General features: G+C 40.1%; 1 protein-coding gene across 2 annotated transcripts in view; it reads right to left on the minus strand.

The window, feature by feature from the left end:
• The window catches only part of LOC100701884 (metabotropic glutamate receptor 4), a 190,031-nt gene that overhangs the window by 125,375 nt on the left and 51,919 nt on the right, over positions 1 to 12,737 (minus strand). For both annotated transcript variants that reach the window (XM_013274286.3, XM_019350139.2), the window contains exon 3: positions 2,451 to 3,458. In XM_013274286.3, coding sequence (XP_013129740.1) covers positions 2,451 to 2,984 — 534 coding nt within the window. In that variant the 5' untranslated portion in view covers positions 2,985 to 3,458. The remainder of the gene's footprint in view (positions 1 to 2,450; positions 3,459 to 12,737) is intronic.

Here is a 12,737-nt window from a genome sequence, read left to right on the forward strand (position 1 = left end):
GCTGCTCCCAATACCTCACATTACATGTCAAGGACATGGTGCAATTCTAGGAATGCACCTAAAAGTGGATTTGGCCATTCAGTGCTTGTGTGACCATTTAAAGATAACTTCCTTGTGTAGGAAAATACACTACAATACAATATACAAACTCTGTAATATGTCCACTGCTCTGTTTCCAGCTGCCTTTGTTATAGACGTGTTTGTCTTTTTCAAATATCAAAGTGTATGTCTTATTATCTTTTGCAATGATTTTTCTGTAAAAAGGTTGTTTTTAGCAGCCATCTCTTGAAATATTGTATAGTGTTTGCTACTTGAAGTGCAGTAGCAGCATCCTGTAGTGTTCTCCTCTGCCCCTTAGAGGGATTTGCCAAGTCATTCTCAAGGCCCTGTCAAGGAGGCTGTTCAAGCCCACTGGGCAGATACCTTTAAGGCCATTGTCCGTCAAAAAGGATTGCTGCTTATTCTGGCTTGAGCCTCTAGGGTAAATAATTTGTCCACCCCGGCCCATCTAAGGCCTATCAAAACTGTGAGTTGCACTACACTCACAGGAAACTCATCCTTTGCCCAAGAACACTGAGTTTTGGATGGTGCAGCTCTATGCCCTTTAGAGGAGGAAAAAAGGAAAAGGCAAAATAATTTATTCCCACAACAGGATTTGGCATGCAATTTGGAACACACAACATCTCACTGGCAAACTCCTGTCCAAACACAAGCTTGCCAATTAGCTGTGTGAAGATGTCTCACAAGCCTGTGAGTGGACAGGCCCTCCTCTGGCAGTTCGTGCGCCCTCCACAAGGAGTCCTGGCAGCCTTGTTTGGTGGGAAATTTGCTGTTGGAGAGCTGTAGAGCAGCATGAGGTGCAGCAGTCATTGGAGGCTTTTTGGCCTCCCTGGATACACGTCTTAGCTACGTCTTGAGAACTCTGTCTGGTGTCTTTGTGCTTGCCATCTTGCCCTCTGCATGAAGTTTAAAGGTGCATGTGTTGGTGTATTTCAGCTCTTGCTTTTCAGTGTTTGTGCTCTCTGCTAAGAAATGCCTCACAGTTGTCGTGTTTTGGCTTGAGCAGAAAGGATGATGATGAGTGCTTTGGTAACATCTCATATCAGCTCAGTGCGTACAAAATGGAGTCCTGTACAGGCTGAACTGATGTTGACACATGTCGGAGGCTGTTGGGGCAGTGTACTCACCAAGCTGTGTTGACTGCTTTCTTCTGCCTTGCTGTGCAGTAACACAGTTCCTGTGTGAGCTATGTCACCAACTTCCTTTTGCTCAGTGGGTACAATAATTACAAGGTTTTGTGACAGATTTTAGCATGGCACCAGAAAAAGAAGAAGAAGAAGGAGTCACTCCAGTACTTTGGAGAATTTGGAGTCTCACTCTGTGACACCAATCAGGCTTCTTTAGGATGGAATATTGTACTATTTACCTTTCTACTCTTTCTGTTGAGAAGTTCGTTGACCGTAGCGGCTGGCTGGTAGAATTTAAAAGAAGTTAAATCAGTGTCACAGCAGGTGTTACTGACCTGATCTTCTTTTAACAGACAAAGTCTGTGTAAATATCACAAAGGCTACCTAAAGTATTACCTATAATTTGAACAACAGTGGAAGCTCTAACTATCTCCTCTGCTCCTCAATAGCCTCTAAAAGCTTAAAGGATAAGGAAGAGGGAAAGTAAGCCCCTCATATAGTATATGTTCAGTCCTCAGACAGTTACATTCATACAGATTGACTTGCAAATTGTTAGTCAGTGAATTCATGAATAACTAATAAGAGATCCTCACTTGTCTTCAGAGACCAAGGGTTTCAATGCATAACCACTGTTTTATCACTGCTACCAAGTCTAAAACAAAGACAATCTGTTGCAACACAATCCTCATGCTCATTAGTTTGGATGTCGCCTGTAGTTTGGTTTGACAGCATTAAGCAGGTATTATATAAACCTTGTCAAATGTTGTTTATGTTTTGTTCTCATTTCACATCTGTTAACCCAAAACAATGCGAGTCTCATTTTATACTCTATATCCAATAGTAATGCAGGGAGCTCACGGTGCCATGCATGGCTTCCCTGAATTAATTAGAAGAGGGCTGACTGACGACCATTGGCAAATTAATGTCATTAGTGAGCAGAATTATGGTATAATGATTAGCGCCTAGTTTTCTGGACAGTAGGAAAATGTTTGATACTGATGTCATTTAGACTTGTGAAGAATAGACAGATAGGAAAGCAGGATGAACATGGCCTAGGAGAGGTTGTGTTTACTTTTTTATACTATATTTACAGTGTGGCGATGCTGATGGGGTGTAATATTGGTTATACTGTTTTTCATTGAAAGTCTAGTGAATTTAAGTATGCTGCACAGGATATGTTTTGAGGTATTCCCTGTAAAAAGCACTTTCCAAACATGATTAGAAAAAGGAAAATAGGAAGTATATATTGAAGAGCAAACTGACCTTGAAGAGACGCAAAATGTTGGCTACCATGATTGACACGGAGCTGGCAGATGCACCAATTACTCCCACCACTCTCTCGGGCTTAGTGATGATGGGCGGCCCTCCGCTGAGACATTTGACATCAGTTGAGTCTTTCTCAATCAGTGCCTGAACAAATGTCAGCGACTGTTCCAGAGCGTGGGTGTCCCGTGAGCAGGTGTCTAGGATGCGTGCCCCCAGAGTGATATTAGGCAGCAGCTCATTGTCATTATTGATACGATCCAGGGCAAATAACATGGCCTCCAGCCTATGGATTCCTTTCTCCTTCTTCAGCTCTCCACAAGCTTTGCCGTCATTTCCCCTCGCGTGCACCGGAAACAGCCCGCCTAGAGATATGTCCCCATCAATGCGTATTGAGTTTAGGTGTGTATGGCCCGGCATTTTCGGTTTGGCAGCCAAGGAGATCAAGACATAACAAGCCAGCAGCAACACCCAGCAGCAGACGCCTTTGTGGCAGCCAATCCATGCTCTCTCAAAGCCTCTTTGCAGAGTCATAATGAAAGGCTAAATCCGCATCCAAATACAAATTCAAGTCCTTTGAAAATGAAAGAGGTGTGCACACATATACCCACACACACATACAAATGTCCTGAAGGTTTAGCCGCAATATTTTTCAGAGCACAGTTGTCTTCAGAAGTCTCTTCTCATGGTTTCTAGCTCTGCAACAAATTCGCTAATACTAATTATGCAGCTGTGCTCTCTTTATCTCTTACCCTTTCTTCTTTCTTCTTTGTGTTTCACTCACTTTTCCTGCACCTGAGAGTTGTGGATACATGCAGTAACTAAACAGTACAGAGTGTTCTGAGGTGGAGTCCACAGAGAGCAGCTCTCATAAGGCAAGAACAAAGGTGGGAAGCTTGCCTCTCTTCTCTGGTTCTCCAGAATCACTCAGGTGCATTTAGCTTTCCTCTTGGTGTGTCAAACAGGCAGAAAGTTACAAGGCCAGCCAGTGGGCTCCACAGTGGGTGCCTGCAAAGAGAGAGAAGAGGTGTCAGAGGCCCTGAAGAAAAGAGCAGGAAAAGCCACTTTTGGAAATAAAAGGAAATGAAAGATGGAATGGAATCTCAGTCATCCAATTTCAATAAAGATGGCTTTATGCAGGGTTTGGCCTTTTATTAGTGTCAGTCAATGTTAAGGTTTTCTCTTTGTAGAATCTCCTAGAAAAGGCACGCTTTATAGTTAGTGTGTGTTAGAGAAGCTGCAATGTCACGCACGCTTTTTTAATTGACATCATATTCAAAGGGGCACATAATGCTTGCTTTGGACAGCCAAAGCTCTAGTCTAGTTTGTAGATTCTTAGATTCAAGCAGAAATAATACCAGAACCCAGCACTATACACAGGAAATCTATTCTGTGTTGCACCCATGCCTCAACTGCTTTCAGAGTACTGCAATGAATTATTTCTATGTGCCTTGAGCATAACTGATTTGCTCCTGGTTGGCAGTGTTCCATAGGCTTCATAACGGCACACTGCTCTCTTCATGTAGATCGTCTCCAGAGCGTTATACCAAAGGTTATGAAACACGCTAGCAAATTAAGAGCACATGATTCTGAAAATCAAAAACCACATTCTTTGACTTGTGAACTTATTCACTCTTTGCACATCTTATCCCTCATAGCCTTTCCAATCCTTTGTATCAGCTGTACTCTATTTATATATGTGTGTATGTTTGTGTCTGTGTGTGTCCTTGTATATTCTTTCAAAGACAACTGGCTTCCTCCACAGCGCCAGACTAATAGAGCAATGGATCTGGACACAGTGGGAGAAGCCTGCAGTTGTCCCTCTCTCTCAATTGACCATCACACACACACACACACATATCTGTCAGACTTTCCTTCATGCTGGTTTTGTATGCTAACATACAGCCCCCTGCTGTGTTTCAGCCTGTAACAGAGGACACAAAGGGCAAAAATTCTCTTAGGATCACAAAGTTGCGCTACAATGCACCAGCTGTCAGACCATCACTTCCGATTGGTGATATCTGAAGTCATTTTAATGCAAATGGAAGCATAGTGTAGTAATAGCTGTTTTTTATTTTAACATTTTTCTCTAATTTTGCGAAAAAAATTGGCTAGCTGTCTTAGAAGTGGAGGGGTCAAGAGATTTGCCGTGTATCGTGAATTATAGACAGACTTGTTTGTGCTCATCACGTTTGTGTTGCTTTCTTCAACTTTAGACTATCAAATTATAAAGATACAGCGCTAACACTGCACAGTGGCCTATCTTGTTCTGCCTCTCCCATCCTGCTGGGAACCAAAAGGAGATATTTATATCATTCTGCACAGATCATCCTTCTAAAACATAGCATTCATAATGGATGAAAGCCTACCAGTCACTGCAAAACATCCCATTCTGGGGGAAAGCCTCGAAGAGAAGGCAGAGGGAAAGGTAGCTACATGGGCTTAAATATGAAAAGAGTTGAAAATAGACAAATAGGTGGAAAAGTAACCTGACAAACAGTTTAAAATGGGGGTCAGGATAATGATTATGGAGTAATGCCTGCTTTTTCACCACTATTAACATACATTTTAAACAAAAGCACCATGTACAAGAAAAAAGTCCCCCATGTCATAGTCCATAATGATTCACTGAAACACATGTGCTATTATTTTTGTCACGATCCTGGGTCTCTGACCCAGCGTATTCAGTTTATATTTTGAGTTCTTAAGTTATTCCTTGAAATATGTTGAGTAATAGGTTTATCATTTGGTTGCCTTAAGTTTAGTCTAGTTATGTTTCACTCTTCTATGTTAGTCTGTCATGTTTCTTGTCTTCTTGTTCATGTTGTCAAGCTTGTGTTATCATATCTACATCGTTTCCTGTTTTATTTTGAAAGTCTGTGTCCTATGTCAGTGTAGTTGGCTTTCCTTCCTTTGTGTTGTTAAGTCAGATTAGCCTCAGCTGTTTCCTCATGTGTTTCCACTTTCAACTTTTTAGTTCTCCCAGTTTAGGTTAATGTTTAGTTTTGCATCAGTTTGTCCCGCCTTTTGTTTGCACCTTTTTTATCACCTTTTTTTTTATCAGCCATATTAAAATTTTGTTAATATCAAGTTTTGTTCCACATTCTTTTGTGTCTGCATTTGGGTCTACTATTCACAATTCATACAGTCTGCTTCGGCACACTGTGAAAGAACAAGCTGACCATGTTGGACACAGACTTTCAAAATAAAACAGGAAACAGCATGGAACAACGTAGACATGATAGCACAAGCTTGACAACATGAACAAGAAGACAAGAAACATGACAGACTAACATAGAAGAGTGAAACATAACTAGACTAAACTTAAGGCAACCAAATGATAATCCTATTACTCAACATATTTCAAGGAATAACTTAAGAACTCAAAATATAAACTGAATACGCTGGGTCAGAGACCCAGGATCGTGACAATTTTTAAAAGATTTTAAGCATTGGTGGCCCAAAATTCAACAACTGTATTTCTCTTTGTTATATTGTAATTTTTTTCCATGAGACCGCTGTACCAGCCCGTAAAGTGGGGACAAAAGCTCCAGGCTGGGAACTTCTTATTTCAAATCAGCCCATCCAATTATCATTTTGATTACACACTAAGCAGCCACAATCAAGATAATTACAGTGCACCTCTCCACAAAACAACCAGATAAATGCCTTGAGAGCTGGACAATACTCTGGTAATTGAGTCAGGTTCTAAGAATAAGCCTTGACATGTGAAGATGAAGTCCTGCCTACCTCTCAAGATCTTTTTAGAAGAGGTGGACAGCAGTGCCTTCACTGTCATCACTCTGGAACACCGCATACACAGTGGCAGCTTTACCAGATGTTTAGTCACAAGGCCCAGATGGGCAGAGCAGATAAACATCAGCTGTCTGCTCAGAGTATGAGTTGGGGGGAAAATGCAGAATCCACATAGCGACTGTCTCCCCTCGCTGCTATGAGGAGGAGCTGTGGTTTCCTCTGCACTCAACCAGAGTCCCCTGCTGCTGTAAGCATTACCACACTGACAGCTGACAGGGCTAAGGTTTTACTCCAGTAAAGGTTTCACTTAAATGGAATTACACATTTCTATGGACTAATTTGTAGACAATATTTACTGAAGTGTGTCTCCAATTCAAAAGACAATGAAGCTTTGTGAAATGTGCAATGTACTGTGCAGAAGCCACCCCTCATTTCTTTATATTTTGCTAGGAAAATGGGAAATGGGTGCAGTGTTTTATTGAAATGTGCAAACATACCTGGAAAAACACGGTTTGTTAAATTCTAACAAGCTTGAAAGTTAGTACTTGGTATGATCACCTTTATATTTCAGCACAGCCTGAAACCTCTTTGGCAGGCTTACTTGTAATTTCTTCAGGAATAGTTCCCCAGGCTTCTTGAAGGACATTCAAAGCTCTTCTTTGGATGTTGGCTGCCTTTTGTTTCAATCTCTGTCAAGATGATTCCACGCTGTTTCAACAATGTTAAGGTTCGGACTCTGGGGAGGCCAGTCCATGACTGACAGTGTTACACTATTTGTTTTCTATCCAGGTATGCTTTTACTCCACTGACAACGTGTTCGGGAATATTTTCATCCTGACAAATGAAGCTGTTGCCAGTCCGACACTTTCCACTGGTACTGCTTGACTGAAATCTAACTTTTCTGCACTCCATCACTTCTGACAGGATGCACAACACCACCGAATGAAATGCAGCCCCAAACCATGACAGAGCCGCCACTGTGTTTTACTCACTGCTGTACTCCTCTATACATACTTACAACGATTTGAAGCAAAAATGTCATTATTTTCAGTAATTTTCGTACAATTAATGTTTAATATGGCTTACTTCAGTTTAATCTGCCTGTTTCACTTCCTTAAGAATGGACTCTTGTTAGCCACCGTTCCTTTGAGACCATTTCTGATGATAGATGCATCTCTCAGCTCATGTGGCAGGTCATTGCTGGATTTTCATTTTGGACTGTCAGATACTGTTCATCTGTTGTAGATAGTTATTTTTTGGCCTACAACTTCTTTCTTTTCTCCTTCCCTTGGCTAGTTACCTCAAACCTTTTAAGAAGACAGTGCCCACCATGCCAAAATATGCCAAGCTTTTATCAAATAGCTCTTTAGGAATCATCTTGTTGGTGCAAAAATACTGTTTTTGCCATTTCAACTAAAGAAATGGAAATAAATTACAGGCTGCCAGTAAGATCAGGATCACTTTAATAATTAAAAGAAAGTCTGGTTCATAGAATCAAAGAATAATGAAATGAGGGGTAACTCAAGACTATTGCACATTATTATAAATAAAGCAATAATTTAAAAAAAAAAAACTCTAACTTCCAGTTTTATTATTTTTAAATTGGCTTGAGGGTAAGTAAAGGTAATTGAAAGGGTTATCATTTTTCGTTTTCAAGTCGTTTCAAGTCTTTGCAAAATTATAGATTTTGGCTGCCATCAAATGACATTTAGGACTATTTGCTGACGTCACATATTTATTTATTAATTTAGTTTTTATTGGATGAATTTTACTGACATTTGTTATACAGAAAATGTCAAGAAACTGAGTTGCTCTTGAGGATTTAAGTAATGAAGAGCTGCAAAAGGATTAAATACTAAAACGGAGGGACTCGTATACACCGTCTCAGAAATAGTTTGGAAAAGTACAAATGGCCAAACGATCAAAGATTGTCAACAGCAATTCAAAATTTTGAATCAGCCGTTGGCTACTTGCCAGCCACGACAAAGCCAGACTGACAAGCAAACTCCCACTGAGCCAGACTGTTTGAGGAAACACAGCCAAATCAGCAAATGCCTTGCTATAAAAAGATCTTTGTTTGTCTAATTTTTTAAACCAAGTCTGGCATTAGCCTTAGTATGAGTTTCACTTCGCACTTTATACAAGAAAAAGACATCACCGGGATTATAACAGCCACACACAACCGCACCTTCCCACCCCGAAACCTCATTCACAGTTAAAATGCAGCTTTCAAATTGTGTGAATAACATTTCAGCTATTCATAATAGCTGAAAAACCACTGCCGTTGGTGAACTTGTCACATGTCTTGAGTTTTGTTGTATGGCCTTTTTATTAAATAATGATCTCGAGTTTTACTATTGTTCAGCTTCTTTGAACATCCTATGAAGCTCAAAAGAAATGCAGCAAGACACAGGCTCAATTTTGCATTCAATCATAACTGCGAAGCCTCACAAAAACATGCAACCTGCTAATAGGTCTGTCAAAGCTGTACTGGGCACTGCCTGACAGTGATATCCTAATCCAACGTGGAACTGCTGTTTTGGCCGTTATGCTTCAGCAGAGGAGATACTTAGGCCCAAAAGACCAATATGATCACAGCCGAGAGCAGAGATAAAGTCCTCAGAACGCAGAACGTCACACTCTCTGCATGTCTGTGGGCTGGTTTGCTCAAAGTGTTTTTTTCGAGCCCTTTGTTTATACCTATTTACATCATCTCGACTGTGTTTTTTACAGTAATGTTTTTCAACTGTGCATATAAATGCGGCTGCTTGAGAAGGATTGTTTTCACATTTTTGCTGGTGACAAATGTTATCACTTGCTCGCTTATTTTCAGAGGCAACATTTTTACACTAGAAGTGATTAAAGTCCTTCCTCTTTGAACCACAAATTATAAGGAGCTGGTTGGGATGGATGGAAGACATATAAAGCCCAAAGACTTTGAGAATCGTGTCTACAAGTCGGCTCTAGAGTTACATCTGTCATTTTTTTAGGCACTATTGTTAAGGTTACATCTACTATATTGAACTAGACCACAATCTTATTCTATCCCTACCGAAGTGCTGCTAGTACCAAAGCGCAATTATATTTTCAAATAATGTTGGATATTAGCCTGGACTATTTGACTCATACGTTTGGTACAAAACAATTTTTGCAACTTCCTAGGTACATACTCGAAAGCTTTCCTCTTTTACAAAACATAATCTGTTCCACCTTATGTTTCCTTCAAAACACATTTCCTTTAGCAGAAAGAAATAACCACGGGCAAAAAAAAAGAAAAAATTGCAGGAATTTTTGCAATAGCTTCTTGCGACGAAGCATTTGAAAGCTGTTTTTAGGTTTTTAATCGTCTTTTCAACAGGAGTCCATTAGAGGAGAGAATTTCTAAGGTTTAGCTCTCTCTCTCCCTCACTCTTTTATGACACTGACATTTTCTACATTAGTTTCTGCTGAAATGCTGTACAAAATAAACATGAGCCTAATGATTATTGACGTCAGCCTCTAATACCTATTGTTTTTTGACAATAAAGGCACTGGCAGAAAAACAGCCTCTGCTTATTGCAGAGGAGAGTAAAGACTGGTCTTCTAAAAACAAAATCTCATTAGTTATGGTTTTCATGATGAAACTAGTTTATTTACACCTCAATCTATGATAAGAGGCGCATGTTAGAAGTGACTTGCTTCCATGTTGACTTTATATTGTTGTAAAATAGTTTCATAAAAAAAGAAAATTGATTGTATTGTCTTGTGCTGAGTTTACTTCTTTGTGCCATTTTACTCTTGCACAAAAATACTCAGGATCCCCTTGTTAAAAGCTGCTATACACAGTAAATAAAGTCATTCTGTTCTTTTCTTTTCAGAACCTAAAAATCCGTGTATCGTTTCCATGTGTTTAGATTTTATAAACGTGTGACTCTGAGAAGGAGCCGACACTGACTCAAATTGTGGCCACTGGGCATTAAGGGTTTTAATACCTTAATTGTCTTTCTTCTCACGCAGTATCCCCCGCTTGACTCCCCACCCCCCTAACTCTGCTTCACAGTTTGAAAACCTCTGTGCAAGATGATGGGACAGATAGAGCATAAGTAGTTTCCTAGTAAGAGTACAGAATAACCTTTGTGGAAAATGTTACACAAATCTCTACAGGTGCATCATAATTTGAATAAGTGTCACATTAATTCAGAGTAAAATGTTCCCTGGAAGATGAGTCATTGAAGGAAGAAGACAAAAACAAGGGTACAAGAGTGCAGGGCCATAGAAAGTGCTTGAAAGAACTAGAAAGCAGAGGGAAGCAAGCACAAAGCTTCATTACATGCATTGTAACTTTATATAGTAGGCTATCTGCATTCATTCCCTCTTTATAACAGACATCAGACACCCACCTCAAAGCTAATTCCCCTTTGCTCCACTACCTCCTTCCCCCTCTCCAGGGTACTGTCCATTAGCTCACTCCAACAGAGCTGGAGATATTAGGACCGATTCACACTCACTCATTAACACTTTCTCCATGCAATATGCAGATTCCATTAATAAACAGTCTGTGTTGCTGTCCTGGGGTAAAAGGGAAGATGTGGAGATCTGTGGAGAACATCTAACAGGAAAAATGCAGAACGGGACACAACAATTCTTTAAAGAGGTCATAGTTGGATAATAATGAGGTTTAAGATTCGCAGGTCTATTTCTTTCCTGTTTCTACTGCACTGATCTGGCAATATGGCATCTTTGTTATGAAAATGATCCCAAATGTGATTTATTTATTTATACATTTACACATCAGTGCAGACTGCATGTAGACACTCACACACACAAAAACCTCTGGTCCCGTCTGAAAAAAAAAGCCATGTACTCTGTGTGAGTAATATCCGTCTCTCAGCTAGAACGTCTTTGGTGTCTCTGAAAATCAAGATGATCCCTAAAGAGAATCCCAGAATTAAACTGTTTGTCAGTTGTAGTACTGCAGTAGTTAAATACCCTTTATACTTAAATGGGTTACAAGATGCAATTTCTCGTACATGTCATTTTAAGCCATGTCTCCTCCCTGCTGCATGTATGTAAAATCTGAGTTATTCATGACCAAATTCTTCAAAGCTCAACACACACATGAGCAATTAATGCTGGCGGGATTGTAGTCATATAGAAATGATAAGACTTTGTCCTTGTGTTTCAGTTATATCTAATTCAAAACAGATTTTTCTTCAAGAGAAGGAAAGATAAGAAATGCGTGTATAAGAGCCAGCTGAGGCTTTGTGTGTGTCCCATTTTGCTTGAACTAATTTTTCATGACACACTGCAGTTTACAACATCAACAGACAAAAAGCAGCCTTTGAGCTTTCCTGTTGAGGAGCTAAGTGCGGTGTTTTGTAAGTGCTTGAATCAGAATGTCCTTAATGTGCTAAACGAGACAGACAGAAGGACTGGACAGTATGAAGATTTAACTGCAGCTTAACTCGATTTACTCAAAACAAGGGTGCAGACACTCTCAAATAGCAACTCGCAAAGCAATCTATAAAATCACTGCGCTATAATGCATCCCACTTCAAAAGTGATTTGCTGAGATCTTTAGCCAAGTGAGAATAAGCACAAGTGATTGAACTTATAGATAAAGAAAGCTGTGACACTTCTGCTGCAGATCAATGCACTATTCATTCAGGGCGAGATGAATAAGAGACAGAAAAAAAGCTAAATTTGAAATGTATTGTTCACAGTAAGGACTCAGTCTAAGACTTTTTGGTAGTTAGTACATTTACTTTCTTTCTCCTGCCCAAAGTGGAAATTAGATGACAGCGAAAGAGCTAAAAACGAAGCTAACCGGCCAATTTCTTTTTGTCTTGATGACAAAATGAAACATTTCTTGTGTCTGCTACATAGTAATCAAATGAAGGAAGACTCTGGCAGCTGCCATGTTAAGCGCTGTCTGAATCCAATAAATCTCTCCCCAAGAGCAGCACCCTAATAGTCAAGTAATAGCTGGCTAACAGAGCTGAGCACATTTCAGAGTGTGCAGACGAGAGAGTTTTGTCACCAAAAGCAAATGCTCCAAATGTACCTCCTTCTGTGGCAACAATAGGAGGGCAAAGACGTATTTGTGAGGAATCACATATTTCAAATCACACATTGAGCTTCTAAGTATAGCCTGGGTTTATCTGCGCTCCCGAAGACAGAAGCTATGAATACTGCATCCCTCTGCTTGCTGCCACCCTGTCAAAAAGGGTTTCAATGTTGAGGCATGCTTGAATGGTTAAAGTGGAATTTTTATCATGAGAACACCAGTCACTTCTCCTGTGCATTTCTTTACATACAGGCGTGGGATGCAGAGGGGAGCTGACTGTTCCAGGGGGACTCAAAGGCAACATTATAGTTGAAAAAGATAAAGGATAAACAAAAGCATTTGAAGATCTCTCCAAACTCTATACAGCCAAAAGTTATGTATGATCCATCAGCTGAAAGTCACAGTTAAAATGAGGTTTCAGTGTTCAACGGGGGAATCAGGACAGGAGGCTGTTGGCTTACTGCTTTTTTGCTTCAGCTGTTAGA

The sequence above is a fragment of the Oreochromis niloticus genome, linkage group LG20 (assembly GCF_001858045.2).
Source record: "Oreochromis niloticus isolate F11D_XX linkage group LG20, O_niloticus_UMD_NMBU, whole genome shotgun sequence".
NCBI lineage: Eukaryota > Metazoa > Chordata > Actinopteri > Cichliformes > Cichlidae > Oreochromis > Oreochromis niloticus.